Raw genomic sequence first — 26,956 nt, forward strand, 5'->3', positions numbered from 1 at the left:
GGTTTTCACTATGTTGGCCAGGCTGGTCTTGAACTCCTGACCTCAAGTAATCCACACTCCCTCAGTCTCCCAAAGTGCTGGGATTACAGGTGTGAGCCACTGCGCATGGCCAAAGTTGAAATTTTTAAAAAAAGAAATTGTTAACTTTATTAACAATTGCTAAGACTTGGCATTATAGTTACGTTAAAAAAAAAAAAGAATTCCTCATTCTGTTGGACATAAAAACTAAAGTATTTATGGATAAAATAATATAGTGTCTAGCACTGTTATAAAATACCCAAATTTTTTTTTTAAAGTGGGCTAAGAAGTAAAGAGGGGCCAGTCGTGGTGGCTTACACCTGTAATCCCAGCATTTGGGGAGGCCAAGGCAGGAGGATTGCTTAGGTCCAGGAATTCAAGACCAACCAGGGCAACATATGGAGACCTCATCTCTACAGAAAATTTTAAAAGCATGGAGGCACACATCCTTAGTCCCAGTTACTAGGGAGGCTGAAGTAGGAGGATAGCTTGAGCCCAGAAGGTCAGTGCTGCCATGAGCCATGATCATGCCACTGCACTCCAGTCTGGGCAACAGAGTGAGTCTCAAAAAGAAAAAAGAAATAAAAAGAAATAAAAAAGATAAGATGGCGATGAGCCTTGAAGCTGATAGTCCCTTCTTCTTATTTTGTGTGTTTCAATTTTTCATGGTTTTAGCTACAAGTGGAGACAGGTAAGCATGTGTTCCCAAAGCACCAACCCCGCGGGGTGGTTGGAGCAGAGCAGTTGAGACCTCACTCATTCCCACCCTGGAAGTCGATGGGATCAGGGATCCCTTGGAAGTTGAGGGATAAGAGCACGGGCCTAGGGGGCATGAGCCTGTGGCAAGTCACTCAGCAGGTCGGGAGCCTCCGGCCTCCAGCTCAGTCCATGGCGCCCCAGTTTATCCAAGAGAGAACTCCCCACTGTCTAAGCCTCACATCCAGTCACTGGTCCTGTTTATTCTCACTCCAAAATCTCTCTCAGATCTGCCTACCTTGCCCCATTCCCTCTGCCCACACCCCCCTCCTTCAAGCTGCCATCATCTCTTGCCCTGCCCACTCCAGTAGCCCTGGCTGGAGGCCAGGCCACCCTTTTGTCTCCATCAGTTCTCCCTGCACTGCCCACTCTGCGCTAGTCCATACCAGGCCCTCATTTACAGGCAGGAACACTTAAAAATGGACACTTGGCTGGTTGCGAGCTTGGGGCTCGGGAGGCTGATGAGAGGCCCAGACCAGGCCCCCTTCTCGGACTCCCAGGTTGGGACATCGACACAGAGAGCTGTGTCTAGGGATGGGTCCGTCTGGGCAACCAGCTCTCCAAGAGCAGAGTTTAAGCTGCAGACCTGCCGGGATGCAGCAGACGTGGCTGGCTGGCTTCCAGAAAGGTCAGGCTGGCTGTTGATGGCTGACCTCACCGTCCTGACCAACTGGAGAGGTTACCGTGGCCACAGCTGCCACTGTAGATAAGGTTGCCTGGGGACCGCAGTAGCCCCATATCTGGCTCCTGTGTCACTCAAGCTTGGCCTGTGAGCGGGCCCAGAGCAGGCCTCACCCGGCCCACTGAGGATGGCAATGGTGTCCTGGGGGCCTCGTATCTTCTAGGGTTCCAGAGCTGGGGATGGAACTGGGCCCTGGACAGCAGGATGGCAGGAAACAATGCCACCCACCCCCTCCAAAGCCTCCCAAATTAATGACCACAGCAAGAGGGAGAGCAATGAGAACTGTAAAGAACTGAGGAAGTGGCAGCTAGCCCAAGTCTGCGTGATTGGAGAGGCATCCCTGTTGGTTCCTTCCATCTCCAGGCAGATGCTTAATGAAGAAAACGGCTTTTTGGTGCCTCCCAGCAGCCACACACAGCCTGGGCAGGCCCCACAGAGCAGCGAAGGCCCAGAGATTTGACTTTCCCAGGCCCCTCCCACCTAGAGCGGGGCCCACGAGGCAGCTTCTCAGTCACGAATCAGCCTGTGAGGCTGGCTCTGCGCCTGGGCCTCCTGCCAGGGGCGTGAGGAAGGGAGCGCTGGGTTCAGACACTGTCCCTGCCGCCTCTGGCTCAGGGCTCACTGCCTGTGGCCCTGCCTCTTCGCCACCTCCAAGTCACCTTGGGCCTGGCAGTCCAGCTCGGGGTCCTGTCCTGCCTCCACTCTGGAGCACCTAGCAGCCACTTCACTGAGGCTCAGCTCCTGAGGATGGAGGAGCAGAGGACAGGCTGCTGAGAGGAGAGGGTGGCTGGGGACCGGGGGCAGAGGGGGCTGCCCAGGGCTCTGAGCAGGCAGCTGTGGCCACCTAGGAATGACTCCTGATGTCGATGGATGACTTGGGGATAGAGTCTGGGGTCTGTCCAGGAACAGTCCAGCTGAGCTCTGGCAGCCCAGGCCAAGGACAGAACCTCCCTGCCTGATTCCCTCCCAGGCTCTCCCAGAGACCACCCACATGGGCCCTATCAGCTGGGATCATTCTCCAGCCCTCTGGCTCAGCTCACAAACCCACTGGCTCCGAGCTGCCCAGGCCTCCCTCCCTGGAACGGCTAAGTCCCAACAGCTGACCCTGGCAGGCATCTGGGCCACAGGGAGAGATGGGGGAGAGTGGCCTCAAGTGGAGGAGGGTGGCACCGCCCTGGACTGGCCTTTGACCCTGAAGACACAGGCTTCTGAGTGGGGCCCAGGCCTGAACAGCAGGGAGTGAGGGTGGGTATCGGACTATCACCTAGCACCAGCTTTGTTCTGGTCTGGCTTTGATCTCCCCTGCCAGGCCCTGAGCTCTGGCCCCATCGAACAGTTTGCTGCCCTCACACAAGCACCATGCCTCCTTCCCATGAAACTGGGCTCAGGATGATCCATCTCTTGGGAGTGCCTGTGCCTCCCCCTGCCAGTCTAGTTCCTGCCTGCCCTCAAGGTTCAGGCCCTTCTCAGGGCCCTGGCTCCCAGCATCTCATGCTCTGCATCACGTCTTTCTGGAATGTGCATCCTTCTGCCTCAGGTCTGAGGCATAGTGCACACCATGAACCACAGGTCCTGCAGCCTGAGCATCCCAGAGAACACTCCCAGCTCTGCCACTTCCTAGCTGGGTGATCTTGGGCAGGAAACTATAGAATGGGAAAAATAATAGCCACTTCCCAGGTTGTTTGCTTGTTGTTTTATTGTTTCGTTTTGTTTTGTTTTTGAGATGGAGTCTCACTCTGTCGCCCAGGCTGGAGTGCAGTGGTGCGCTCTTGGCTCACTGCAACCTCCACCTCCCGAGTTCAATCGATTCCCCTGCCTCAGCCTCCCAAGTAGCTGGGACTACAGGCACGTGCCACCACACCCAGGTAATTTTCGATATTTTAGTAGAGATGGAGTTTCACCATGTTGGCTAGGATAGTCTCAATCTCCTGACCTCGTGATCCAACTGACTTGGCCTTCCAAAGTGCTGGGATTACAGCATGAGCCACCATGCCCAGCTTTTTTTTTTTTTCTTTTCTTTTCTTTTTTTCTTTTTTTTTGAGACAGAGTTTCGCTCTTGGTGTGATCTCGGCTCACTGCAACCTCTGTCTTCCGGGTTCAAGGGATTCTCCTGCCTCATCTTCAAGAGTAGTTGGGATTACAGGCACCAGCCACCACAACTAACTAATTTTTGTATTTTTAGTAGAAACGGGGTTTCACCATGTTGGCCAGGCTGGTTTTGAACTCCTGACCTCAAGTGATCCGCCTACCTCAGCCTCCCAAAGTGCTGAGATTACAGGCATGAGCCACCGCACCTGGCCCACAGGTTGATTTTTAACAAGGATTAAATGAGACATCTGTGGGACCTGCTTAGGCTGGCGCTCGGGATGTGCAGTGATTATTCTGCACCGTGGTGATGGTGGCAGTGGTCATTGTTCCTATGGTGAGTCCTGAAAACAGCGTTGGTTTCCTGAAGACAGGAACATGTCGTCTGTCTGTCTTCTCTGCCCTCCTGCCCACTCCTACTTCTCCCTCAGTGCCCTGCAGAGGCAGCCTACTGGGCATGGGCAGAGAGCCCGTGAGAACCTGGTGCAGGTGGAAGGAAAGGGGACCCCACGGGGAAGGTAGAAGGGCCAGGGCTTTCCCCAGCAGTGGCCGGATCTGAACGGAGATGACTCTGTGTTGCTGTGGCCACTCCAGACCCCAGACCACAGCCTGATAGCCAAGCTCCCGAGGGAGCAGAAGGCACCAGCCACCTCAGAGAGGAGGCGCGGCCCAGTCAGGGCCCCACGTTGTCATGGGTCCAGCTGTCCTCAGGAGGGAAACTGTCTTGCGAGCCTGGAGACTTCCGGTTGCTTCTCAGAGGAAAGGTAGCATCTCCCTTCCTTTCTGGGAAACAAACATTCCTGAATACCAACTGTGTGCCAGGCCCATTGCTAGCTGCAACCTTGGGCGGGTCCCAAACCTCTCTGAGCCTTGGGCCTGTCATCTGGAAACAGCACTCTATAAAAGACAGACTTCAAAGGGCTGTGAGGACGGTCAAAGAGACCATAAAGCACAGAGCCTGGGCAGGGGTGGGTATTCAGGAGAGGTGGTGGCCCCTTCCCCTGTGCCCGCCCCTGGGAAACCCTATTCCCCACCTGGCTGGCAGCACAGGAGACGTGGAGAAGGGACGACCCGGTCTGGGGAAGGGGCGGTTTCCCCAGGCTGAGCTGCCACTGTCTTCCTTCCCTGTGTGGGTGGTGGCTCCGGGCCTGGTGGTCTGCCTCAAAGGCCCAGAAGGTCCACGCTTTCTGGTGGCTGGGAGTGGCAGTCGGGGGCTTCAGGACAAACCTCTGGCTGCTGTGGCCCCTACCCTTCCTCTGCACCTTGGAAGCACCAACCCCCGGGCTGTCTGAGTCTATGCTAACGAAGTAGGAGCCAGAAACCCTCCTTCAGACACAGGTCACTGTGAGCCTTGGCTAAGCCTGGGGACCTCTTCTCAGCCCTGGCTATGACCCAGATGCCCACCCTGAACCTTCCACGAGTCAGGGCAGGCACCATTTCCCCAGGACCAGCTGAGCAGTAAAGTCTCTTCTGGTTTATCTGGAGGAAGGAAAATGACGTCATGAGGTAAACCGCACAGCCTGAAACCACGAGGCTGGGCGCCCCAGTGCTGTTTGCTTTTCAGCAAAAGTCACCATGTGCACAGAGGGGCAGGCAGCCTGGGCCATTGTGGTCAGAGGGTCGGGGGGGAAGACAGAGGGAGATTTTTAACACAGAACCACAAGGAAGGAGAGGCCCCGGAGAGATGGACGTCAGAGGCCAGAGGGCGGCTTCCTGGGGTGCTGTGGGAGACTTGTCACCTGCTGGGCGGGGTGGTCTCTGCTGGCATCTCACAAGGTCTCGGGCTTGGCACCTGAGGCACGCAAAGTCACATTTGCTATAGCGGGCATAATAATAGTGGCAAGAATAATATCGATAACGCATCCTGACCACGTGTCTCTGTAGCCTTGTCGCCTCCTCAACACCATCCCATAAGATGGGACCCTGTGAGGCAGACGCAGCCTGCACACACAGGAGGGTGGGGAGGCTGGGGCTCCGGCCTGTGCTTTCGCCTCCAGACCATGGAGCTTCTTCGCCCACGTGCTGGGTGCCGTCCAGCCTGAGGCCTGTGTGCAGGGTCCCTGTTTCAAGCCCTGATTCCTGCCTGCTACCTTCCACCCAGGAAGCCCCCTCCCCTCTGCAGCCCTCAGTTTCTTCACCTGTCAAACGCCCTGCCTTTGAGGTAAGAGATTACATAAGGTAAAGCTTATTCTTCAATATTGTTCTCTTACTCTGTCAATGCTTTGAGCAGGATTCTGTGGAGAAACTGGCCCCAAGGGGTGGGCCCAAACACTGGTCTTGATGGGCTGGCTAAGAAGGGAGCTGTGTCTCATGGGAGTGGATGGGAATGGCAGGCGGGTGGGTGGCACCTTCTGTGGAGTGGGGGCCAGTGGGCAGCTTAAACAAGGGCAGAGAGAGCTGTCTAGGGAGGTCTGATGCGGCCTCACTTTTCTCAGGAATCTCGGGGCCTCCAGGCCCGCACTCTAGGGCTGCATGAGTTTGAGGGGTTCCTAAAGGAAGTCCCCTGTGTGTCTGGGTGTGCCTGGGTGGCAGTGTAGGGGCAGGTGTGGTGCCCACACTGTCCATATGTCCTTACGCGACCCAAGCCCCAGGCCCTCTGCCTCAGGGTGGGGCCGCAGCTCAGCTTCAATGCCCCTGAGGGCCTGCCGGCCGGGCCGAGACTGCTGTTTCAGGCAGGAGGTGGGAGGACGCAATGCAGGCAGGGTTGCCCAACCAAAACACCCCCGGCCCAATTCCTCCCACAGGCCTCCTGAAACCCGCAGTTCTTCACTGGAGTCACAGCTTTTTGGACTATGGCTCCCCCTTTTCAGTTCTTTTTCCTTATAACACAAAGACACCATCAGAGAGGCTGTACTTCACACTCCCCAAATGTTAGAAGGCAGAAGGTCTTCCAGACCCCTACCGCCAGGCCTGTGTTTTACAGAGGAGGAGGCTGAAATGACTGGTCCAAGACCACACAGCGGGGAGCAGGTGGCAGCATGGGAAGCTTGATCTCTCGCTGTGGGGTTTTCTCTCGCCTGTCTCTACCATTATCATCCTAATACGGACCCATCAGATCCTTTTTCAAGACACCACCGGCTACAAGCAGAGGGCAAGCCTGGGGCTGAGAAGCACTGTGGGGAGGAGGATGGAGCTGGGAGAGGGTCACAGGAGTCAGGGGCCAGGGAAAGTTGCCAAAAAGAGAGACAGCCCCTCCTGCCCCTTTCCCAGGGCTGACTCCGCACCTTACGCATGGGGATTTGTCATCAACAACTGTTTGACCCCAAAGCCATGGTGCCCTGGGTTGGTGTCCCAGTGATGCTTTTCTGACTCGTGGCCCAGGATGACACAAAGCCCCAGGGGACAAGCCAGAGATCCCACTGGCCCAGCCAGATGCTCCAAGATTCCTTTTGCCTGTAACCCAGACCTGGCCCACCCTCTTGCCTGGTTTCTGGGGCTTTCAGGAAAGAGCAATGGACAGTGGGAAAGGCTGGCTGTGAGGCAGGGTCAGTCCTGGGGCCCTGGGAGTGTCTCTTCCCTTCCCCGAGCCTCAGTGTTCTTGTCTGTACAAGGGAAGTTCAGGTCAGATGGTCTCTGGGTTCCTTCCCAGCTCTGAGAACCAGGTTCTACCTCAGCTGTTCTCAGAAAGGACAGGGTGGTCTGGGCTGGGCATGGGCTTGAGGCTTATGCCCCTCTCCTAGCCCCAAGGACTTCCCATCCTTTCAGGTCCTGCTGGGGCTCAGCTGCCCAACTCTGAGCGGAAAGGAGAGCCGTGAGTCTGGCTGGGCAGTGTCATGCTTGTAATCCCAGCACTTTGGGAGGCCAAAGAGGATGGGCTTCTTGAGCCCAGGAGTCCGAGACCAGCCTGGGTAACATGGCGAAACCCTGTCTCTACAAAAAACACACAAATTAGCCAGGTGTGGTGATGTGTGGCTGTAGTCCCAGCTACTCAGGAGGCTGAGGTGGGAGGATCACTTGAGGCCAGGAGGTCGAGGCTGCCATGAGCTAAGATCATAGCACTGCATTCCGGCCTGGGTAACAGCAAGACTGTGTCTCTGAGAGAGAGAGAGAGAGAGAGAGAGAGAGAGAGAGAGAGAGAGAGAAAGCCGTGGGTGTCTAAGCTGCAAGGCCTCCCAAATCCCTGAATCCCACTAACCCATCTCCCAAGTGAGCAGAGGGAGGCCAAGAGAGGGCAAGCAGGGCACCAGGCCAGAAGCCAAGCCGGGGACGAGGACCCTTCCTGCTGCATCAGCTGTCTCATGTCTTCCCCGAAGGAACCCTCTCACAGGACAGCTGGACACAGCCAGGCGGGAAGGACTCTTCACCAGCCCCGTCTCCATCGCCCGGCTGCCATCACAGCTGGCATCGACACTGACCCTCCAGCTGCAGCACCAGGTCACCACCCTGCCCCTCATCCATCCTCTTCCTCCACGCGTGATGAATGAGCGTTTCTCATTCAATCATTCTCAGAGGCAGCACAGCATGGCCAGTAGGAAAGAGGATGCGGGAGCCAGACTGCCTGGCTCCACCACCCACCAGCTGCTTTTATTCCCTGCCTGCTGTAGTTCCCCGGGTCGTAACATGGGGATACAAATAATATTTTCCTCATCAGGTCACCGGGAGGCTTAAATAAGCCCATACTGTAAAGTGCTTACAGGGCCTGCCATATACTAAGTACCCCATAATTACTGTCATTCATTCATTCATTCATTCATTCATTCATTCATGCATTCTATCCTGCCTGTTTCTGAAAGAGTTGAGATGACTCACGATGGAAATGCAATGATAATAGGACTTTAAAGTCAGGTTAAAAGAACACAAGCCTAGACTGCAGAGGAGAGGGTGCCCCAGAACCTGGGCCAAGCGAGCCTCACCTGAACACAACCTCCCGGCGTCTCGTCCAACACATAAAGGCTGCTGGTATCAATTCTCCTTTTCCGATAAAAGGAAGCACAACAGCTTTCCAGCAGAATACAAGATGTTTTTCTGGTTCAAACTTTATGAATGACATTAAACAATGCAATGGGTAGCCTCCCCCTCGCCTCACCCTGTCCACCTTTTTAATCAACTCCTGAGAAATGGGGTCTGCTCTTCATGCCATCCCACTCCCCATTTCCAGACCCTGGGGAAACCTGCAGTCCGAGAGAGCCTGACAGCCCCCAGAGCAAAACCTTCAGCTGTCCCAGGAGAAGGACACTCGGGGAGCCAGCCAGAGCTGGCTGCTTTCAGCACCAGGGGACAACTCTAGGAAAAAGCCGAGCCACTGAGTCAAGGAGGGCCTTCCCTCCGCTGCAGACAGCAAGCCCCTTCCAGGCGCTTCCCCGCAGCTACAGCAGCAAGCGCCCCTGTGACAGGCCGGGAATGCTCACGGAGAAAACCCAGAGCTGTCTACACTTCCCCTCACTGGCTTCCCCTTCTCTCAGCAGCGGCAGGCTCAGGAAAGGTGAGCAGGGCCCTCCACGCTTAGTCACCCGAAAGATCTGGGGGCCCAGCGGGGAAAGGTCTCATTCCATCTCCTCCAGGACCCTGGGGGAGTAGCATGGTTCTAACTGTGGCCTGAGACCCTCTGCACGGACACAGGTATCACCAGAGAATGGCGCCCTGAGCCCTCACCCCCAGTGTGTGTATGCGTGTGCAGATGCGCACACTTCACCAGGGTGTCGCTGCCTGACTCAGGGGACGATGGGAACCTCCTTCCTGTCCTGCAAGCCTCCGCCTCATCTTTGAAAGACTCACGGAGCTCCCAGTTCTTACCCACCTGTTAGGTGGGAAATTCAAACCTGGGCTCTGAAGGGAGCGGCCCTTCATCCTCTGCCCTTCCCAGACCCTAATCCGGGCCTCCGGGATGTTTCCCCAGCAGCCCGTGGGCTTCCATCCTCAGCTGTGGGCCTTCCAGTGGGTAGGCGCTCATCACTGTAGACAGCACACAGAGGAGCCCGCCCGCTGGGTCCTGGGGCACGGCTGCCCCTCTCCCAGTCCCCGTCCCTGTTCCCTGAATCACAGGCAGCAGAGAAGCTGGCTCCACAGCTGGCCTTGCTTGCCCTCTTGGCTGGGGAAATTTCTTTTGGCGGATGGCAGAATGTGACTAGCCAGGACATGATGACCTGCCACTCAAGGCTGGCTCATACACTGGTCATGAGAACAGTTTGCTGAGAGGGGTTTTTGAGTGTGAGGGAAGTCCCAGCTGGTCTTGGACCCTGTGTATCACTGGGGTGGGGTGGGTGGGGGCTGGGGTGAGATGTAATTAGATTGGGACCTGGGGCTTATTGGGCGGGGATGGGTGGAGGTGCCAGGGCCTTCCTCTCCTGCCCCACTCAGGCCTTATCACCTCTTACCTGACTGTGGCCACAGCCTCCTCCCTGCCAGCGTCTCCCCGCCCAATCAACACTTCACACCTTTTCAGCTCCTGATTCCCGGAGGACCCCTTACACCAGCACCGTGAGCCGATCGACGGCAGAGTTTCTCCAGCTCCTAAGTCTTCAGTGACTCCCCACTGCCCAAGGAAAACAGAAGACACCTGAGGCCTTGCACAGTGGACCTCACTCTCATCCCTCCCCCAAGAGAATGCTCTGCCTCGAGCCGAAGGCCGTGGGCTCTGCAGACTCCAGGCCTCTTCTTCCCAGGGCGGTCTTCCCTTTCCCTACACTCAAGACACAGCCCAAGTCCCACCTCCTCCATTGCAAGGGACACCACGGTCTGAAGTCCTGCTGGGCAAAGAGCCTAGTTTTTCAGCCAGGTAGGCCTGAGTTAGAGTCTCAGCTCAGTTCCAATCCCATTAGCTGGTTGCAAGTCATTAACTTTGTCAACCTTCAGTAAATGGAAATCAGGCCCACGCTGTAGGTGCCTGGGGGTGCTGATGGTTGAGTGGAATCTGTTCTTTTGACCTTCCCATCATCCTTGCCCCTTTCTTTTGGTGATGTCCCCTGGATTTTCTGTTGGGTATGTGGTCCAGGGGTGACTGACCTCACTCCTGGTTCCAGCATAAGATCATGACTGAGGCCAGGTCAATAAGAATATTCCCTCACCACGGCCACAGAGTCAGATTCCCAGGGATGAACTTATGACTCAAAACAGGCTGGTGGGAACACACTTGGGGTGTTAGCTGGAGTTATTGAAGCTTTCTTTCCCACTGGAGTCACTAGGTAGATAGAAGGAAAGCTGAAGCCTTTAGCCACTGCTGTGGGTTGAAATGTGTACCCCAAAAAGATATGCTCAAGTTCTAATCCCCTGCACCTTTGGAGGTGGCCTTATTTGGAAAAAGGGTCTTTGCAGATGTCGGCAAGTAAAGATGAAGCCATCTTGGATTAGGGTGGCTTGTGGCTTCTGTCCAATACCTTGTGTCCTTCTAAGAAGACAGAAATTGAGACACAGACACACACAGGGAAAAGGCCGAGTGATGACAGCAGCAGAGATGGGAGCGCGGCAGATACGAGCCGAGGGATGCCAAGCATGGCTGGCACCGCCCAGGAGCCTGGAGAGAGGCAGGGTACAGCCTCCTCTTTAGAGCCTCAAAAACACCCTACCCACACCCTGACTTCAGACTTCCAGCCTCCGCAACTGGGAGAGAATCACTTTCTGTTGTGTTAAGCTACACGAGTTCGGGGTGATTTGTTACAGCAGTTGCAGGAAACGAACACAGACACCAAATGGAGAGACTGTGTCTGAGACTAAGGCCAGCACCATGGAATCAGAGCCACCAGGAGGGACACGTGGACTCTCGGCCCTGTGGCCACTCTTGGCTCCCCCAGCGGCTGAAGCACGAAGTCTACCGGACTTGCTAGACTTTCCCATTACCTGGACCAATATATTCTCTGTTTTACTTAAGCTCTTTCAATTGGGTTTCTGGCTATTTCAACTGACAGAGGCCTGACTTTCAGTCATACAGAGACAATGGATGTAAAATGCATGGAAGGCCAGGCACAGTGGCTCGCACCTGTAATCCCAACACTTTGGAAAGCCAGGGCGGGAGGATGGCTTGAGCCCAGGAGTACGAGACCAGCCTGGGCAGCATGGCGAAACGAAACCCTGTGTTTACAAAAAAATACATTAAACCATTTAAAAAAGAAAATATAAAATGCATTGCATGCTGCCTGGCCAATGGGAGACAGTAGGTGAATGTAGGAAGTAGTAGAGTAAATGGTATTTATTATTACTGCTATTGCTGTTGTTTCTATTTCCAGCTAGGCTGAGACCTCTTGAGTGGCGTAAGGGCCATGTCTCTATCGTGTGTGGGAAGCAGGCTCTGAGGGGGTGGGGCCTCCTGTGGATAGGGGGACAGGAAGCAGGACCGGGCAGGGTGATGCCAGGCTGGGATGTGGGCCTGAGGGCAGCCTCAGCCAGCCCCACGGGGGTTCTGGAGCCAGAACTGCCACCCTTGGGCCAAGGGTGTCAGACCTTTCTGCTGTTGCATCCTTCAGTCACTGAAGCTGGCTGCCCGGGAAGACGTGAGATCCTGGGAGACGACTGCCTGCCACTGAGGCCACCCTTGCAGGGGCACGCGGCTAAACGGCCACCCTCCCAGCAGCTGGGGCAACAACTCCTTCACCAAAGGGTGACCTGGGATGGGCATCATGGCGCCCACCGCACTCAGTGCATAACTCTGGACTGGCACCCGATAAACACTCATTATTGACAGCAGTCATTCGTTCACTCAAAACCCAGGGTCGATGGGGTAGCCAGGCGGCTGCGCGGTCTGAGATGATGGAGCTCTTTGGGAGTGCCGCCCTGGTGGAGGCTAGGGGTGGGATCAGAGCCTGATGGAAACACCACCAGGGGCAGGAGGGGATGCGGCCAGGTCGGGTGTGACCAGGATTGGTTGTGTGGCCTCATCCAGGACTGGCACTGACAAGATCCAAGGTGGTGTCCGCCGAATGAACCAGGCTGCTGACCAGGGTGCTGTGAGCAATTCCCATTGCTTTCCTCTAGGCCGTTAGGCTCCTGCGCTGTAATATTTCTCTTCCTTTCTTAATGTTGATTTCGTTGTGGATAGGGTAGAGTTCAGAGGCTGGCTAAGCCCTTAAAGACTCCTTTTTCGAGTCTTGGCCAGGCCAACCCATGGCCCAGCCCCTATCTCGAAGCCAGGCACTCCCTCTTATCAGATAAGAAACCACACTCAGAGAGAGGAAGCTAGCTGTTCAAAGTCACAGTCGGTGGCTGGGCCAGGAAACGGGACCCACTTCTCCCTCCTGGGCCTTCCTCATGTGCAGTGCAGGCCCCCAGCTCAGGCCACACTCCTCTGCCTAGCAAGGGTCCCAGCCCCTCTGCCTGCATCTGGCTTTGCACACACTTTCTGAGGGCAGGGGCTGCCCGGCTGCTACAACCCACAGGGGTAGGGCAGTGACTTGGCTGAGGGGGAAGTGGGGCTTGTCATTCCTCCCAGAGCTTCTCCAGGAAGTGACAGCCTGAAGGGCCCCGGGAGGCCGCTTGGTTCGATCCCACCCCCCTTCCCCATATCACAGGTAACTGGAAAGTCCAGGTCCCTGAAGTAAGGAGGTCACATAGTGAGTTGTCAATGGGGGCAAAATCTGAGTTGCTTGTCTGTTTTCCCTAAATTGCTCCTCTCTCTGAGTTTGCATCAAGCCCCTCAGAGCAATATTTTTTTCCCAAATGGTCTTCAGAGAGCACAACACAAGAACTGGTTTTACTACACGGCCCACGTGCGCTTCTTAAGGGCAGGCTGCCAGTAAGGATCGAAGGCAGGGATGGGGAGGCAGCTCACTCCATGTGTGCCCTCACCGCCTTTATTTCTTTCTTTATTGAGACAGAGTCTCTCTCTGTTGCCCAGACTGGAGTGCAGTGGTGCGATCTCGGCTCACTGCAATCTCCGCCTCCCGGATTCAAGCGATTCTCCTGCCTCAGCCTCCCGAGTAGCTGGGATTACAGGCAGGAGACACCGCATGCAGCCCCTGCCTTTATTTGTTATCACCACCTCTAAGAAGGTAGCTTCCATGAAGATCGTTTTGCCCTGCAAGCACCCGGCTGGGCTGGATGTGCAGAGAGGAGTCTAGAGGAGTTGGCAGAGGAGATGGGAGGCCCCATGGGCTGCCTGAACAAAGGGAGAGGAGTCTGGAGAACACAGCAGGAAGGGCAGGGGTGAGGAGGAGAGAGGGGTGGCAGGGCCAGGGCTGTGAGAGGCAGTGGCTGGGACTTTGGCACTGTGCAGTGGGGAGGCCAAAGTCCCCATTGAAGTGACTGAAGGACATGTGAAGAACCTGAACGTGCTGTGTACCAGCAGAAGCTGTTTCCCTATCCACTGTGCAGTGAAGGCCCTCACCTGCTCCCCGATCCAGAATGAGAAGACAGGGAGGGACAGACGCTGCACCTGGGTTATCACAGGGTGGCACAGAGAGAAATGCAGAAGCAGGGCCTAGAGGCTGAGGACCCCTGGAACCTAAGCCCCGCCGCACTGCCATTCTAGGGCGCCAGCAGAAATCCTGGGGAGGACCCTGGGTTCCTCCACCCCTGGTGTAGGGGTTAGCATTCATCATGCTTAGACCTCAGGAAACTGGGAGTCCCTAGCTGACGTCTGGGTTACACCTACATTTTCTGACTTACTCCTTTCCGCATCTCTCTGCCAGAACTATTATCCCTGTTTTCCACTATGGGCACCTGAGGCCAGAGAGGTTAAGTAACTCACTGAGGCCCCTGACGGTGTGGTTGAGCTGGGACTGAGAGTCCCATGTGACCCCTGAAATCCAGCCTCTTCATTCTACGCCATGTACCCTGTGGCCCTGCCTGACTCCTCCCCAACACCTGGCCAGAGCTGGGCTCACCCCACTCACTGAATACTTGTGCACTGCATGTGGGGGGGGCCAGCACACACGCATCGGGGCCCTGAAGATGTGGGTTCAAATCCTGCTCTGACACTCACCGCCTCTGTTATGTTTGATACATTTAACTCTGCAAGTTTCAGTTTTATCACCTGTGAAATGAGACCTGGGACAGGTGTGAACAAATGTTCCTATCTTCGTCATTATTACCTGCCCAGCAGCGCACCAGGATGAAGGCCTCCTGGGAGAGCCTCATTGTGCAAGAAGCTCCAACCTGGCCGTCCTTTCTGTCCCTTCCAGCTCTCTGATGAGGCATTTTTAGGACAAACCCCCAAGTTCACCCCAGTTTTTCCCGCCAGCCCCATCCCTTGAGGAGTGAGCAGTCTACTCGGGGGAGGGAGAACCCCAGCAGGGACCCTGGGAAGGGCCAGTGACCACCCAAGGCCCTTAGAAGGGCCTTTGGGACTAAGACCATGGCCAGAAATGGGCCAGACAGAGGCATGTGGTAGTGGCTGGTTGCTCAGTTCCCAGTTTAAATGGGGAACTGCAGAGACCACCCACCTAACCACAGGCGAAGGAACTTAGCCTTTCTGTGCTCCTGAGCCTTGGAGTTCCCGGTGTCTGGATTGTATTCCTGGATCTTAAGACATGATGAATTACCGCCTCTGTGGAATGAAAAGCCCTCTCCCCATCTCCTTTCCTTCCTGCTCCTCTGCCGGAGCTGTGGGATTCCAGAACCTGGCTGGGGCCCCCCACTCTTCCCTTTTCTGCTCCTGGGATCTGCTCCGCCTCTGAGCAGTGACCAATCCTGTGGCACTGGTGATCCTGGGCTCAGGGTGCCGGCTGGATTCGGGGGCCATAGCACAGATGCCCTTTCCAACTCCAGGAGGCATCGGTACCCATTTTACAGATGAGGCCCAAGTTTGCCCGAGTCCATGCCACTTGTCAGTGTGGCCTCTGAGCTTTGAGCCAGGGCCTGGCTGACATGAGAGAATGCCAGAAGGATCTACAAATGAGAAAGGGAGGGGGAAAGTGGGGGAAAGACCGTCCCGCCTGCCTGTAGCAGAATGTGTCAATCACATTTCTTGGGCAGTGTCTGGAACTGCCTTTTAGCATTACCTGAAAAACATTTAATTACTTTGTACAAATTAATACTAATAGTGCTACTAGATTTGCTCAGTGCCAGGCACTAAGTGTTTTACATCTGTGAACTCCTTGGTCCCGGGATTGGGACAGAACAGCCGCCCGTCCCTCAGCAGCAGTTCCAGCCGTCCTAGCTCCGCGGCCTGGCCACTTGGTTTTCCCCAGTCCCTGGCCTCCAGGAGCAGGGCTCTCAGCTCCCCCGGCTCTCACGTCCTCACCTGAGCTGAGGAGAGGACAGGGTGGCTCTCTCCAGCTCCACACTGGTCTGTATCAGGCTATTTCGCCCTTATTAAAAAAAAAAAAAAAAAAAAAGTAGGCTGGCATGGTGGCTCACGCCTGTAATCCCAGCACTTTGGGAGGCTGAGGCGGGTGGATCACTTGAGGCCAGGAGTTTGAGACCAGCCTGGCCAATATGGCAAAACCCCGTCTCTACTAAAACTACAAAACTTAGATGGGCCTGGTGGTGGTGTGGGGCTCTGATCCCAGCTACCTGGGAAAATGTGGCAGGAGAATTGCTTGAACCCGGAAGGCAGAGGTTGCAGTGAGCAGAGATCGTGCCACTGCACTCCAGCCTGGGCAACAGAACAGGACTCCGTCTCATAAAGAAAAACAAGCTGCCTCTCACTTTGGGGGCTTTTCCCTTCTCCTTTCCAAGCTGTAATCTCACAACTGGACTCCAAGTCATGACCCTACTCACCGTGGCACTGATTCAGCCAGCCTCTGGGCCGCCACCTGGGAAGATTTCAACACCCTGGCAGGCAACCCATCCAGCACCCTTGCCTACAGCTTCTTGACCTCTGCAATCCTGTGGACTTTCAGCTTTCTCTCAGCAAGCCACTCCCTGGCCAAAATCTGAGCCTTGACTCCACCTGGAAGGGCTGCATTCTTAAAATCCCCCTTCAGACTGTACCTTCCTGTGCACCCGCCTCTCCCTTAGGCCTGCAGGGACCTTTCTCACCACTGCTCCTCCTTCTCTCCCTCCATGGCCCCCAGTCTCTCAGTTCTGTTACACATTCACTTGTATTCTATTTCCACCTCACCTCCAATGCCAGCATCTGAACACAATGATAAAAAAGGGAATGCTAGGTTCTTTTCACTTGGGACTGGTTAGCGTACAATTTCTAAGTGAAATACTAGTGCGATGAATCAAGCATTATATTATAAAAAATACATCCTGCTCAAATAGAGTTTATTCAGGGAAAGCAAGCATGATTAATACTGTTGAACTTTGTACTATAATTCCCATTAATAGGTCAAAAGAGGAAAAACAATTTGACTGTCTAGATAGATGCCAAAAAATGTATTTTATAACATCCAACATAGCTGCTTTTAAAAAAACCTCTTAGTAAAACTGGAATAGAAGGATGCTTCTTTGATGTGATTGGAAACTGTCTGTGTCCAACCAACAGGTAGCACCATGTGTGATGCTGAAACACCAGGGATATTGCTGTTCAAGTCAGGTACGAGAAGAGGATGCCAGGATTTGCCACTGTTGTTTAACATCATTCTGGAACTGACAACCGGTGCTGTTGACTAGAGGCAATTACCACGAGGCAATGATACCCCAGTAGCAGCAAGCTAGAAAGCCCCAGATCTTAATTTTTAAATGCCATTCTCCACTGAACAGAACCAGAGATCCTTGGAGAAGGGGGTGATCCCAGGACTGGAACAGAGATAATGCAAGATGAGATTGGAACATCTTTTTGTGTCAGAAAGTAAGGAAGTGCTCAAAGAATAACGTGGACATGTCAAAATGACACAGGAGTCTGCCTGAAGGGGCTCCTACCGACTAAAACTGAAACAATGTGAGCATCCAAATAAATAATTACAGTAACAGATCACAACGCTTTAACTACAATGGAGATCCATGGGTCTAGATGGATATAAGTGAATGAATGAATGAATAAGTGAGGGAGAAAGGAAAACTCTTACAGTGGAATGCCGGCTGATAAATGTAGAGTCAGTGACAGAAATAGTCACTGTTTGGCAACCATCATAATGGTGATTGATTAAGGTCAGAGTCATCAAACGATGCTAAGGCTGGTGGGCGAGATTTGATGATGAACAGGCTTTATAGTCTTCGTGTCTCCTCACCACATACCTATCAAATACAAAGGGAAAGACGGTGAGTGTACGGTGGAGAAATCCTTTAGGCACCAACCTGACCTGGTGTCAAGGTTAATGTCACTAATGGTGGGGACAGGTCAGAATCATAAGCCCGATGTGATGCCCTGAGGAGGACATGGCATCTCTACTGTGGCATCCTTGCCAAGAATGCTTGGCCTGAGAGTGGCAATTGACAGACTTATTTGGGGGCCATATCCTACTGAATAAATGGCCTGTGCTTTTGAAGACTGTCAAGGTCACAAAAGACAAGGAGAGATTGAAGATCTGTTTCCTATTCAAGGAAACGAATGAGGCATGACAACTCAACACAGCTCAGAACCCTGACTTAGAGCCTGGACCGGAAAGGCAAGTGAGGCATCATCGGGACAGTTGGAGAAATCTGGATGGGGTCCATGGGTTGGAGGATGTTGTTAAATTAATTATGACTTCCTAATTTGGAGGATTTAATAAGTAACAAGGAGAAGATGTTGTGTTGGGGAAATATAAACTGGAGTACTTAGGGGTAATGAGGCATCAAGTCTACAACTTATTCTGAAATTCTCAAATGGTTCAGGAAAAAAAAAAGATGCAACTCTCTATACATATATACATAGAAAGAGAGAGAGGCAGGAATAGGGAGGCACAGAGAGAGAGAGAGAGGGCACAAATATGGTAAAATGTTAACAATCAGAGAAACTGGGTGAAGGGGATATAGCAGTTCCTTGTACTGTTCTTGAAATGTTTCTGTAAGTTTAAAGTTATTTCAGAATAAATTATTAGTGAATAAACCTAACACCACCCCAGGTTACCCTGCAACTAGCTTTTGCACAGCTCTGCCAACAGGTGCCATTGCAAATGTGTGGTGCCCAGTGCCCAGAAGTGCTTTTACTTGTGGTCAACAGTCCCTTTTGCTCCTAAGTTTCCAAACTTTTACCTCTGTCCTCATGCCCCCACCTGTCTCTCTCCCCATCCCTTTTGTCAGATGACCTGACCCCCACTTTTCAGAGCAAACATAAACCAACCTGAAGAGTCTTCCCTGAATTTCCCTAACTTCTATTTACATCCAACCTTTGCACTTACTCTCAACTTGCTGCCATATGGCTCCTCTGATCCAAACCTTCTCCTTCTCCTTCTCCTTCTGCCTTCGTCCTTCTCCAAAGTGCTGGGATTACAGGCATGAGTCACCGCCCCAGGCCCCAAACCTTCTGACAGTGTAAAAGTCCCCTCAGTATAGCGTGTTGGTAATGGGTCAGGTCTGGGACTTTTTTGTCCTTAGAGACATACCTCCTGGAGGCCACCACCCTTTGGTTCCAGCCTGCATAGGTTGCCCTTCATGACTGCTACATAGTTGTCATCTGAGACTTCTTTCATCACTCACCTGTTTAGATTCCTGGTTTCTTAGATCTTCCAGGGAATGGATTCATAGGAGGTCACCTTTTTGGGGGTGATCGCGTCTGAAGATTTTGTATGTATATTTCTACCTTCACTTTCTTACTTTGACTGAGTACAGGCAGAAGATCATTTTCCCTCATAATTTTAAAAACAAGCACCCTTGTCTTCTTGCTTTCAACAATGCAGTTGAGAAGTCTGATTTCATTCTAATTCTGGATCCTCTGCTTTTGACCTATTTTCTGTCTACTCTGGAAGTTTGTAGATTCTTTTATCTATCTCCATCCAGAAATTTCACAATATTCCTTGAGTCTTTTTCATATATTGTATTAGCACTTGGCATTTTTTTTTTTTTTTTCTTTTTTGAGACAGGGTCTCACTCTGTCACTCAGGCTGGAGTGCAGTGGCATGATCACAGCTCACTGCAGCCTCATACTCCTGGGCTCAAGCAATCCTCCCACATTAGCCTCCTGAGCAGCTGGGACTACGGGTGCCTGCCATCATAACCGGGTATTTTTTTATTTTTTGTAGAGAGGGGATCTATGTTGCTCAGGCTAATCTCAAACTCCTGGGCTCAAGAGATCCTCCCACCTCGGCCTACTCCCTTTTTCCCAGGCCCAGTGCTCCGAGGGGTTAACCTAGGAGGCCTCTGAGGTCCCTGCCAGCTCTAACAGTCCCCAGTCCCCTAACTTAGAGGCACACTCTCCAGAATGCTCTCTCTGGGATGAATCTGCTTTCTAACATTCTTTAAGTTTATGCAGGGGCAATCATGAAAAACAGACCTCAGCCTCCCAAACAGTTGGGATTACAGGCATGAGCCACCACGCCCAGCCTGGCAATTGTCTTGCTGAAAGACATTTGATGATTACTTTCATATTGGTCACCCATGTCATTAGTCCCGGAAAATTTTTCTTTTATTATTTATTGTTTATTTGATTATTTTTTCCCTCCAATTTCCCCATTCTCTTTATATGTAATTATTGGTATATAGTCAGATGGTGAACCTCTTGGATTAATTCTCTAATTTTGTTTTGATTTGTTTTTTCTAATTTTTCACCTTTCTATTCTATTTTCTGGGAAAGTTTCTCAACTTTATCTTCCAACTTTTCTACTGGATTTCTTTAATTTTTCTATCACATTAATTTCAAAGAGCTCTTCTTTATTTTCCAGTGGTCTCCCTTTGTAATATATATCTTCTTGTCTTTATTTCACAGATACATAGCTTCTCTTATTTCTCTGAACAGTACAGGTCATTTTTAAAAGGTTTCTTGTGCTCCCTTAATAGTCTGTTTTCACTCTTAATAGTCAGAGGCAGAAGCAGGCCCAGAGTGCAGTGAGGTTTCCAGCCAGGGCCTCTGTCTTGAGGCCTCACACTTTGAACATTCCCTGTGCCTCCTCTTTTTCCTTCCCTTCATCAAGACAAAACCCATCTTACACCCATCTCCTTAACAACCTGCCTTATGGGAGCTAACTGTCAAAGTTTCAGGAATTTGGAGAACTGGCTGGTGTCGCATTGGCAGCTTGAAATCAGTGGTGAGAGAAGCATTTAAACCATGACAATTTGCAAATGCTATACATCAGGTTATTGTTGTTTTGTGGCTTGGGGGGCTACTTGGGGGAGTTGTTTTAAGAACTGGGTATTAAACATTTACCAATATACCACTGAGTATCAGTGTCTCTCATCCCGTGCTCTTGTCCTAGGGATTGGGTTGCAGGACGATTGCAAGGAGTTGTGTAACAGGGCAACCCCGGTGGGGACTGATGCTCCGAGGCTGGGCCTGCTGTTGAATACCTCTGTTGAATGCCTCTGCAGCTTGCTGCATTCATGAATTGATTTTACTTTACGTGCTTGGAATTATGACTTATTATGCAAACAAGTGCAACCTATCTTCAAATTACTATCTCTGGGACACTTTTTTTTTTTTTTTTCAATAGTCACTGTAATCCACAGGGCAGGGCGCCATAGAACCAACCACAAGCACCAGGGGATCCTGATTGTCCCCAGGAAGCAAATGCATCTCTTCCTGAAAAGGTAAACCGAGGACTCTCTTGTCCCCGCAATGTGGTGGGCAGCCCACCCCACCTCTTCAGTCTTGTAACCTCCTGTTTCTACCTCTCTTAGCTGCTCCTGTAAAGATAGCTTGAAAGGCTGGGCTGCCCTTGGTGCCAAGCCTCAATGTGATCCCACATACAAGGTGACCAGAGGAGTTTGGGAAGTGCAGAGAAAAATAGGGAGTCTGTTCTCAAAGCCCCGGTGCAAAGGGGTTGCCCGGGGTCTTGACTGTCTCTGCCCCTTCATGCCCTATGCTCCCATCTCCTGCAGCTGCCCTCCTTCCAGTGCCTTCGATGCCGGCTTCTGCCACCCAACCAGACTGAAGATGGGCTGCCCAGTGCACACTTCCTGGGGCAGCACAAGAGGAAGGAAAGAATCAGGGAAGCAGGTCGTGAGGTGCCTGCTCTGAGCCTCTCACTGGCCCCTTGTGGACTCTGACTGACTGCTCCAAAGGAAGGTGCCCCAAGTGGACCCTGGGGGTCGAGGGCACCCGGGCTTGGGCAGCATCAAATTCTAGGTATACTAGGTAAGCACTTACCCTTCTGCCCTGTTCTGATTTCTTTCTGTGCCTTAGTTTTCCCATATGTGAAATGGAACTAATCACCCTCAAAACACCCCTGCAAGGTACTAATTACTGTCTGTGAAAGGCTTTGAGATCCTTGCATGGAAAATAACAGTACTAATAATGGATAATAACACTCTCCTTCTCCAGGGCCTTTCATCCACGGATCTCAAAGCCTTTCACAAACCTTAATTATTCTCACAACACCCCAGTGCAGGAGGCTGATGGTCATTAGCCCTATTTTACTGCTGGGGAAACTGAGAGAAGTCAGGAGACTGGCTTGAGGCCACACAGTAAGTTGGAAATCTTTTGAAGGTTGGAACTCACAACCCCCGGCCCTTGGGAAGGGCTCAGACAATGGGGGCTTCTACCCAGCCCAGCAGGGGGCAGGAGCCCAGCAGGGCAGCAGCAGAGCCTCCCAGCCCACCAGGGCCCCTGGAGTGGCTGCAGAGGGGAGACTCGGGAAAACAGGAGGAGGCCCATAAGCATGGACTTTGCTGGCCTGGCCTGGCAATTTGGGAAGAGAAGTAGCATTTACAGGGTGGTTCCTGAATGTCTTCAGGAAGCAAATGGACCTCCTCCAAAAAAGATAGATTAGGGACTAATTTGTCCACTGAGCCCTTGATGGGGTCAGCAGCCTGGCATCCCCACTCCCAGGCCTCTGTGGCTAGGAGGGCTAATGACCATCAACCTCCAACATACACCAGGTCCCATAAGAGGCACTTTTGTGTTGTGGTCTCCTCCTACCTGTGAGGAAGGGCATAGTGTTCTCATGAGGAAACTGACTTGTTTTATTCTCACCTACGGTGGGCCCGGCAACTTGCTGCTGTCTTCATTGGCCCTAATACAACCACAGGCCATGCAGGGACTATTAGCACTAGGCCCTATTAACCATCATTTTAGAGATGGGGAAACTGAGGTACACAGAGGAACACTGACTTGCTCAAGGGTGTGACTGTGACAAGCCACTGCTCTTCAATGGCCTTTCCCCGCCCCCTCCCCACCCCGAGTGAGTAGGTGAGGCTGAATGAGATCATGTCCAGAAGGCCTTTGAAGTGTGTGGAGACTGCAGCTCTGGGGCCTCCCAGGGGAAGATGAAAAGCCTGGGGTCCTGGGATCAGTGAATGGAAGACAGCAGGGTCATCTGGGCTGACTGGGCATCACCTGGGGACATGTCCTGCCTCTGAACTTCTCTGGGGGAGGACCATGCTTCCTGGGACAGAGGGGTGAGCCCAACCCTGTATGGGGCAGAGAGGCTCTGAGACCACAGCTGTGCAATGGGGCAGCTACTCTCCTTCTCCCAGGCCCAGTGCTCCAAGGGGTTAACCTAGGAGACCTCTGAGGTCCCTGCCAGCAATGACAGTTCCCAGTTGCTTAACTTAAAGCCACACTCTCCAGAACACTGTTTTTCATGATTGCCCCTGCATAAGCTTAAAGAATGTTAGAAAGCGGATTCATCCCAGAGACAGTGGCAGGACCTTGAGGATCCAGCAGGGTGTCAGCAGCGCTGGCTCAGGCTCCTGGCCATCTCACAGACCTGCTGTGTGATCTGCACAAAGGTCTTCCTCCTCCTTGCCTCAGTTTCCCTGTTGGTAAAAACAGCAATGGAGAATACCAATGGAGTAATCCTGAGGCGGCTTGTGAAGCCCAAGGAAAGACATGCAGGGGGTGGCAATGATGAGCTTTCGTTGGCCAGGGAGAGCGCATGCAGGGACTTACAGAACGAAACGGGGGCGGTGCACATAGCATTTTCTTTCGGGGACAATACTAAAAGCTCTATTACAGTTTTGCTCACAGCCTGCCCAGCCTCGATAGAAGTAACATTTCATGTCTGTGTAGCCTTTTACCTAAGTTAGCAACAGGCTTTCTCTCCTACGTTATGTCTTTCCATTCCCCTAGACACCTCGGGGGACAGCTATAGTACCCTCGATTTAAGGACAGGGAGACTGAGGCTCAGCAAGATGCAGTAATCTGCTGGAGGACACACAGGTGAGGGCAAACCCAGGCCTCAAAGCCAGCAGCCCCTTTGAGACATGCTTCTCTAGAAACTTCCACACCACGGGGTCCTTCCTGGGACCAGTACAAGGCAGGTCCGTCCTAGTGGTTGGGAGTGTGGTCACCACGTGCCTGGTTTGAGGGTCTGGATCACAGAGCCCACTTTCTGGGTCCTTTTCCTTCTCTCGAGGGCCCCAGGAGGTAGGCAAGGTCCCTTAGAGTGGGGGGCCTGGCCCCATGTGGGAGGTGAGGGCAGGGTGGGCGAGGTTCCTTGGGGTGGGAGGCCTGGCCCTCGTGACAGTGAGGGCAGGGTGCAGCCAGCAGTAGGTGGGAGGTGCAGGAGGCTCCTGCTCGATGGCTGGGCAGGGCGGGGCAGGCACCAGGAACAGGGTGACCTGGACACCGTGACCTGGGATCATTGAACAAGGCACGCAGAGGCAGTGGTGGAGATAGGGAGACCCTCTGTGCCTGGGGGAACCCTCACTGACATGGGCACCCTCTGAGCCTCCCACCCTGCTAGCTCCCCCTCGGCCACCGCTAGGCAGCTTCCAGGAAGGATGTTCCTTCTCCCTCCCAGCAGGCCCTCATCTGGAGCCTGCTCAGACCTGCCCTCCCCACAAAGCACGGTAGCAACTCCCCAGGGCAGAAAGTGTCTCTTCTGAAAGCAAGACAAGAGTTTAATTAAGCCCTAAATGCGCAGAGTTGAGCCTGAAATTAGGGTGGTGAAGGGAGGGGGAGAAGGCAGTTGAGGACGGGGGGCTTCAGCCCAGCCCTGCCCCAGCTGAGCAAAACAGCCCACGAGCAAACATTTGCAGAGGCCAAGGGCTTGGTTACAAACATTCTGACCTAGAAAGGGGAGAATGCCAAGTTCCATTCCCCCTAAACTCAGGTTTGGGGCTAATTTGGACAGTGGAAAGGGGGAAACCAAGAGGTAAAGAGAGGCCACCTCTGAAGGTGGATGCCTGGGTCTCTGAGGGTGTGCGGGGAAGCATGGGTCTGCCCGGATGGAAACTGGCAGGTGGGAACCCTCCCCACCCTGAGAGGGAGGGAAGGAGAGAGGACACTGAGGGCTGCCGGGCTCTGGGTAAGCCAGTCAGACTGCACACACAGGTGTGCCAGGGCTGGGACTCCTGCCCAGGACACCCAGCACCGCTCTACCAGGTGGGCAAAGCTCATTCTGCTCCCCAAGGAGGAAGGGAGCGGCCAGCCCTGATTGACACAACCAACTGGGCTCCTGGCTTTAGGGACAAAGCAACTGAGACTTGCTTTTACCAATGGCTGCAGGCATCTGGACAACTGGCAGCGTTGAAGGGAGCACTGGCCTTAGCCCCTCTCTCTCCTGTCCCCAGGTCTCCCTAAACTTCTGCTGAGACATTCAAACCGCAGCCTCCTCCTCTCCCTGGTAATTGATCCTCTTTTGCCCTGCAACTTGGGTTTGGTCTTAATTTGCCAGGCACTAAAGGCAAGAGGAGACGAGCAGGAGGGCGTGTTATCGCTTGTCTCCGGGCACAGAGGCTGTTGCAACAGAGCTCCTGAGTGCGTGTAAAAGTGCACGCGTGTAGCAGAGGAAGGGAACAGGCTGCACACGGGGTGGGGGATGAGTGCCCAGCTCTCCTCCTTTGTGTGTGCGTACGGCTGGGGGAGGGTCACTGGGCTGATTTCTGTCACTGAGGCAGGGGACCCCACGACACAGAACAGACCCAGCAAGGCCTCTGTAGCAGCAGCCGCTGCCTGAGCTGCTCAGCCTCCCTGTACTGACTGATACTGACTGAAGCTGGCCTCACAGCCCCACTCCTAGCTTCTCAGCCGGTCTTGACTGGCACCTGCCTGGCAGCGCATTGACCACTTAGTGGAGATGGTCTGACACCCGGGGGGCTAGAAGCTGGTTGTAGGTTCTTTGACTTTAAGGGACTATTTTCTAAAGAGGCCAAAGTAGGCACCTTTGCTGGTGGCTCTGGCAGAGCTGTGGAAGCAGCAGCTCAAGTTCTGCCTTGAGACTGAGTCCATTTGCTTTCCCCCTTCGCGGGACAGACGGGAAATCCTACCACAGTTTTCTCATCACTGAATCAAAGGTATCACTGGGGGTGACGACCAGTGGGCAGGGGGTCAGGAGAGGCCCTGGGATCACTCAGCACAGACTCCTTCGCCGCCTTCCTCCTCAGCACCCCTACCTCTCTTGGCTTCCTGTGGCTGCTGTAACAGATGACCACAAACTCGGTGGTTTAACACAACAGACTCTTCCTCTTTCACACTTCTGGAGGCCAGAAGTCTGAAATCAAGGTGTCGGCAGGGTCTCGCTCCCTCTGGAGGCCCTGGGGGGACCCATTCTTCGCCACTTCCAGCTTCTGGAGCTGTCGGCATTCTTTAGCTTGTCCCTGCATCTGTCTGCTCTGTCTTTGTGAGGCCTTCTGTGTGTGTGTCATCTCCCTCTACCCCACTCTTAAAATACTTCCCGTTGAATTTAGGGTCTGCCCAGATAATCCAAGAATCCAAGATGATCTCCTCCTCTCAAGATCCTTAACTTCCTTACATCTGCAAAGACCCTCTTTCCAAATAAGCTTACATTCACAAGTTCCTGGGATTTGGACACAGACCTATCTTTTTGGGAGACCACCATTCAACCTGCTACACCATTCATTGGTTGGTAGGTTGTGGCTTAGACCCCTCTAGTGATGGGTGGCTCACTAGTGCAGGAGTTGGCTCCATCTATGTCCAAACAGGTCTAATTATTTTAAAGTTCTTACTTGGGTGGAGCTGAAATTTTGCTCAACAGGAACTTTTACCCACTAGCCTTAGTTCTGGTCTTCAGAGTACATAAAATACATCTAAATAAATAAACCTTCCAACCCCACCACCTCTGCCCCTGATTATAAGGCAAAAACAAAATGAGAAAAAGGATGAATGGGCTTAGTTTTGATATCAGGGAAAATGCACAGACCCCGGTCTCCCTGGTGGCTCTGTCCCTAGGAGTTTGTGCCTGTTACCTCACCGTAACACCAGAGAGTGGCGGAATCACCGTTTCATGGAATGCTTTTGAGAAATGCATCCTGGAGATTCACAATTTGCACTGGTACATTAAAGGCTCTGAGAAGTCCTAAGTAAAGAAATCCACTGAACCCCAATATTTTCCAAACTTATTTGAAAATACAGTGCTTTTATCGACTACCATCTTCTTTTGTCACCTTGCAAAACTTCCTCACTGTTTGGGGAAATGCTTTCAGTGATGCCTCGGGGTCTTTTCCAGCTTTCACAATCTGTTTAGGTCAAACCTAATAGCTCATGTGCTCAGATGCCCATCCCTAGCACTGTTGTTAAGCATTTTGCTGGAGGTAACAAATAATCTGGAAAATTAGAGGCCCCTGCCCCAAGCCACAGACAGCCAGGGCGAGGCTGTGGGCCATGGCCTCTGCCTAGGGGCC

At 52.9% G+C, this 26,956-nt stretch overlaps 1 protein-coding gene across 2 annotated transcripts; it reads left to right on the forward strand.

The window, feature by feature from the left end:
• Positions 1-3,701: 3,701 nt before the first annotated feature.
• Positions 3,702-15,706, forward strand: LOC103876820. Of its 2 annotated transcripts, XM_009183914.4 has the most exons (4): positions 3,702-5,702; positions 7,795-7,915; positions 8,640-8,963; positions 9,924-15,706. In XM_009183914.4, the coding sequence occupies exons 1-4, from the start codon at positions 5,457-5,459 to the stop codon at positions 10,004-10,006; spliced, it is 774 nt and encodes a 257-aa protein (XP_009182178.2). In that variant the 5' UTR covers positions 3,702-5,456; the 3' UTR covers positions 10,007-15,706. The 2 variants fall into 2 exon arrangements, with proteins under 2 accessions (XP_009182178.2, XP_021780393.2); XM_021924701.2 differs by lacking the exon at positions 9,924-15,706 and having other exon boundaries at positions 8,640-9,724.
• Positions 15,707-26,956: the final 11,250 nt, after the last annotated feature.

The sequence above is a fragment of the Papio anubis genome, chromosome 14 (assembly GCF_008728515.1).
Source record: "Papio anubis isolate 15944 chromosome 14, Panubis1.0, whole genome shotgun sequence".
In the NCBI taxonomy this organism is placed as follows: Eukaryota; Metazoa; Chordata; class Mammalia; order Primates; family Cercopithecidae; genus Papio; species Papio anubis.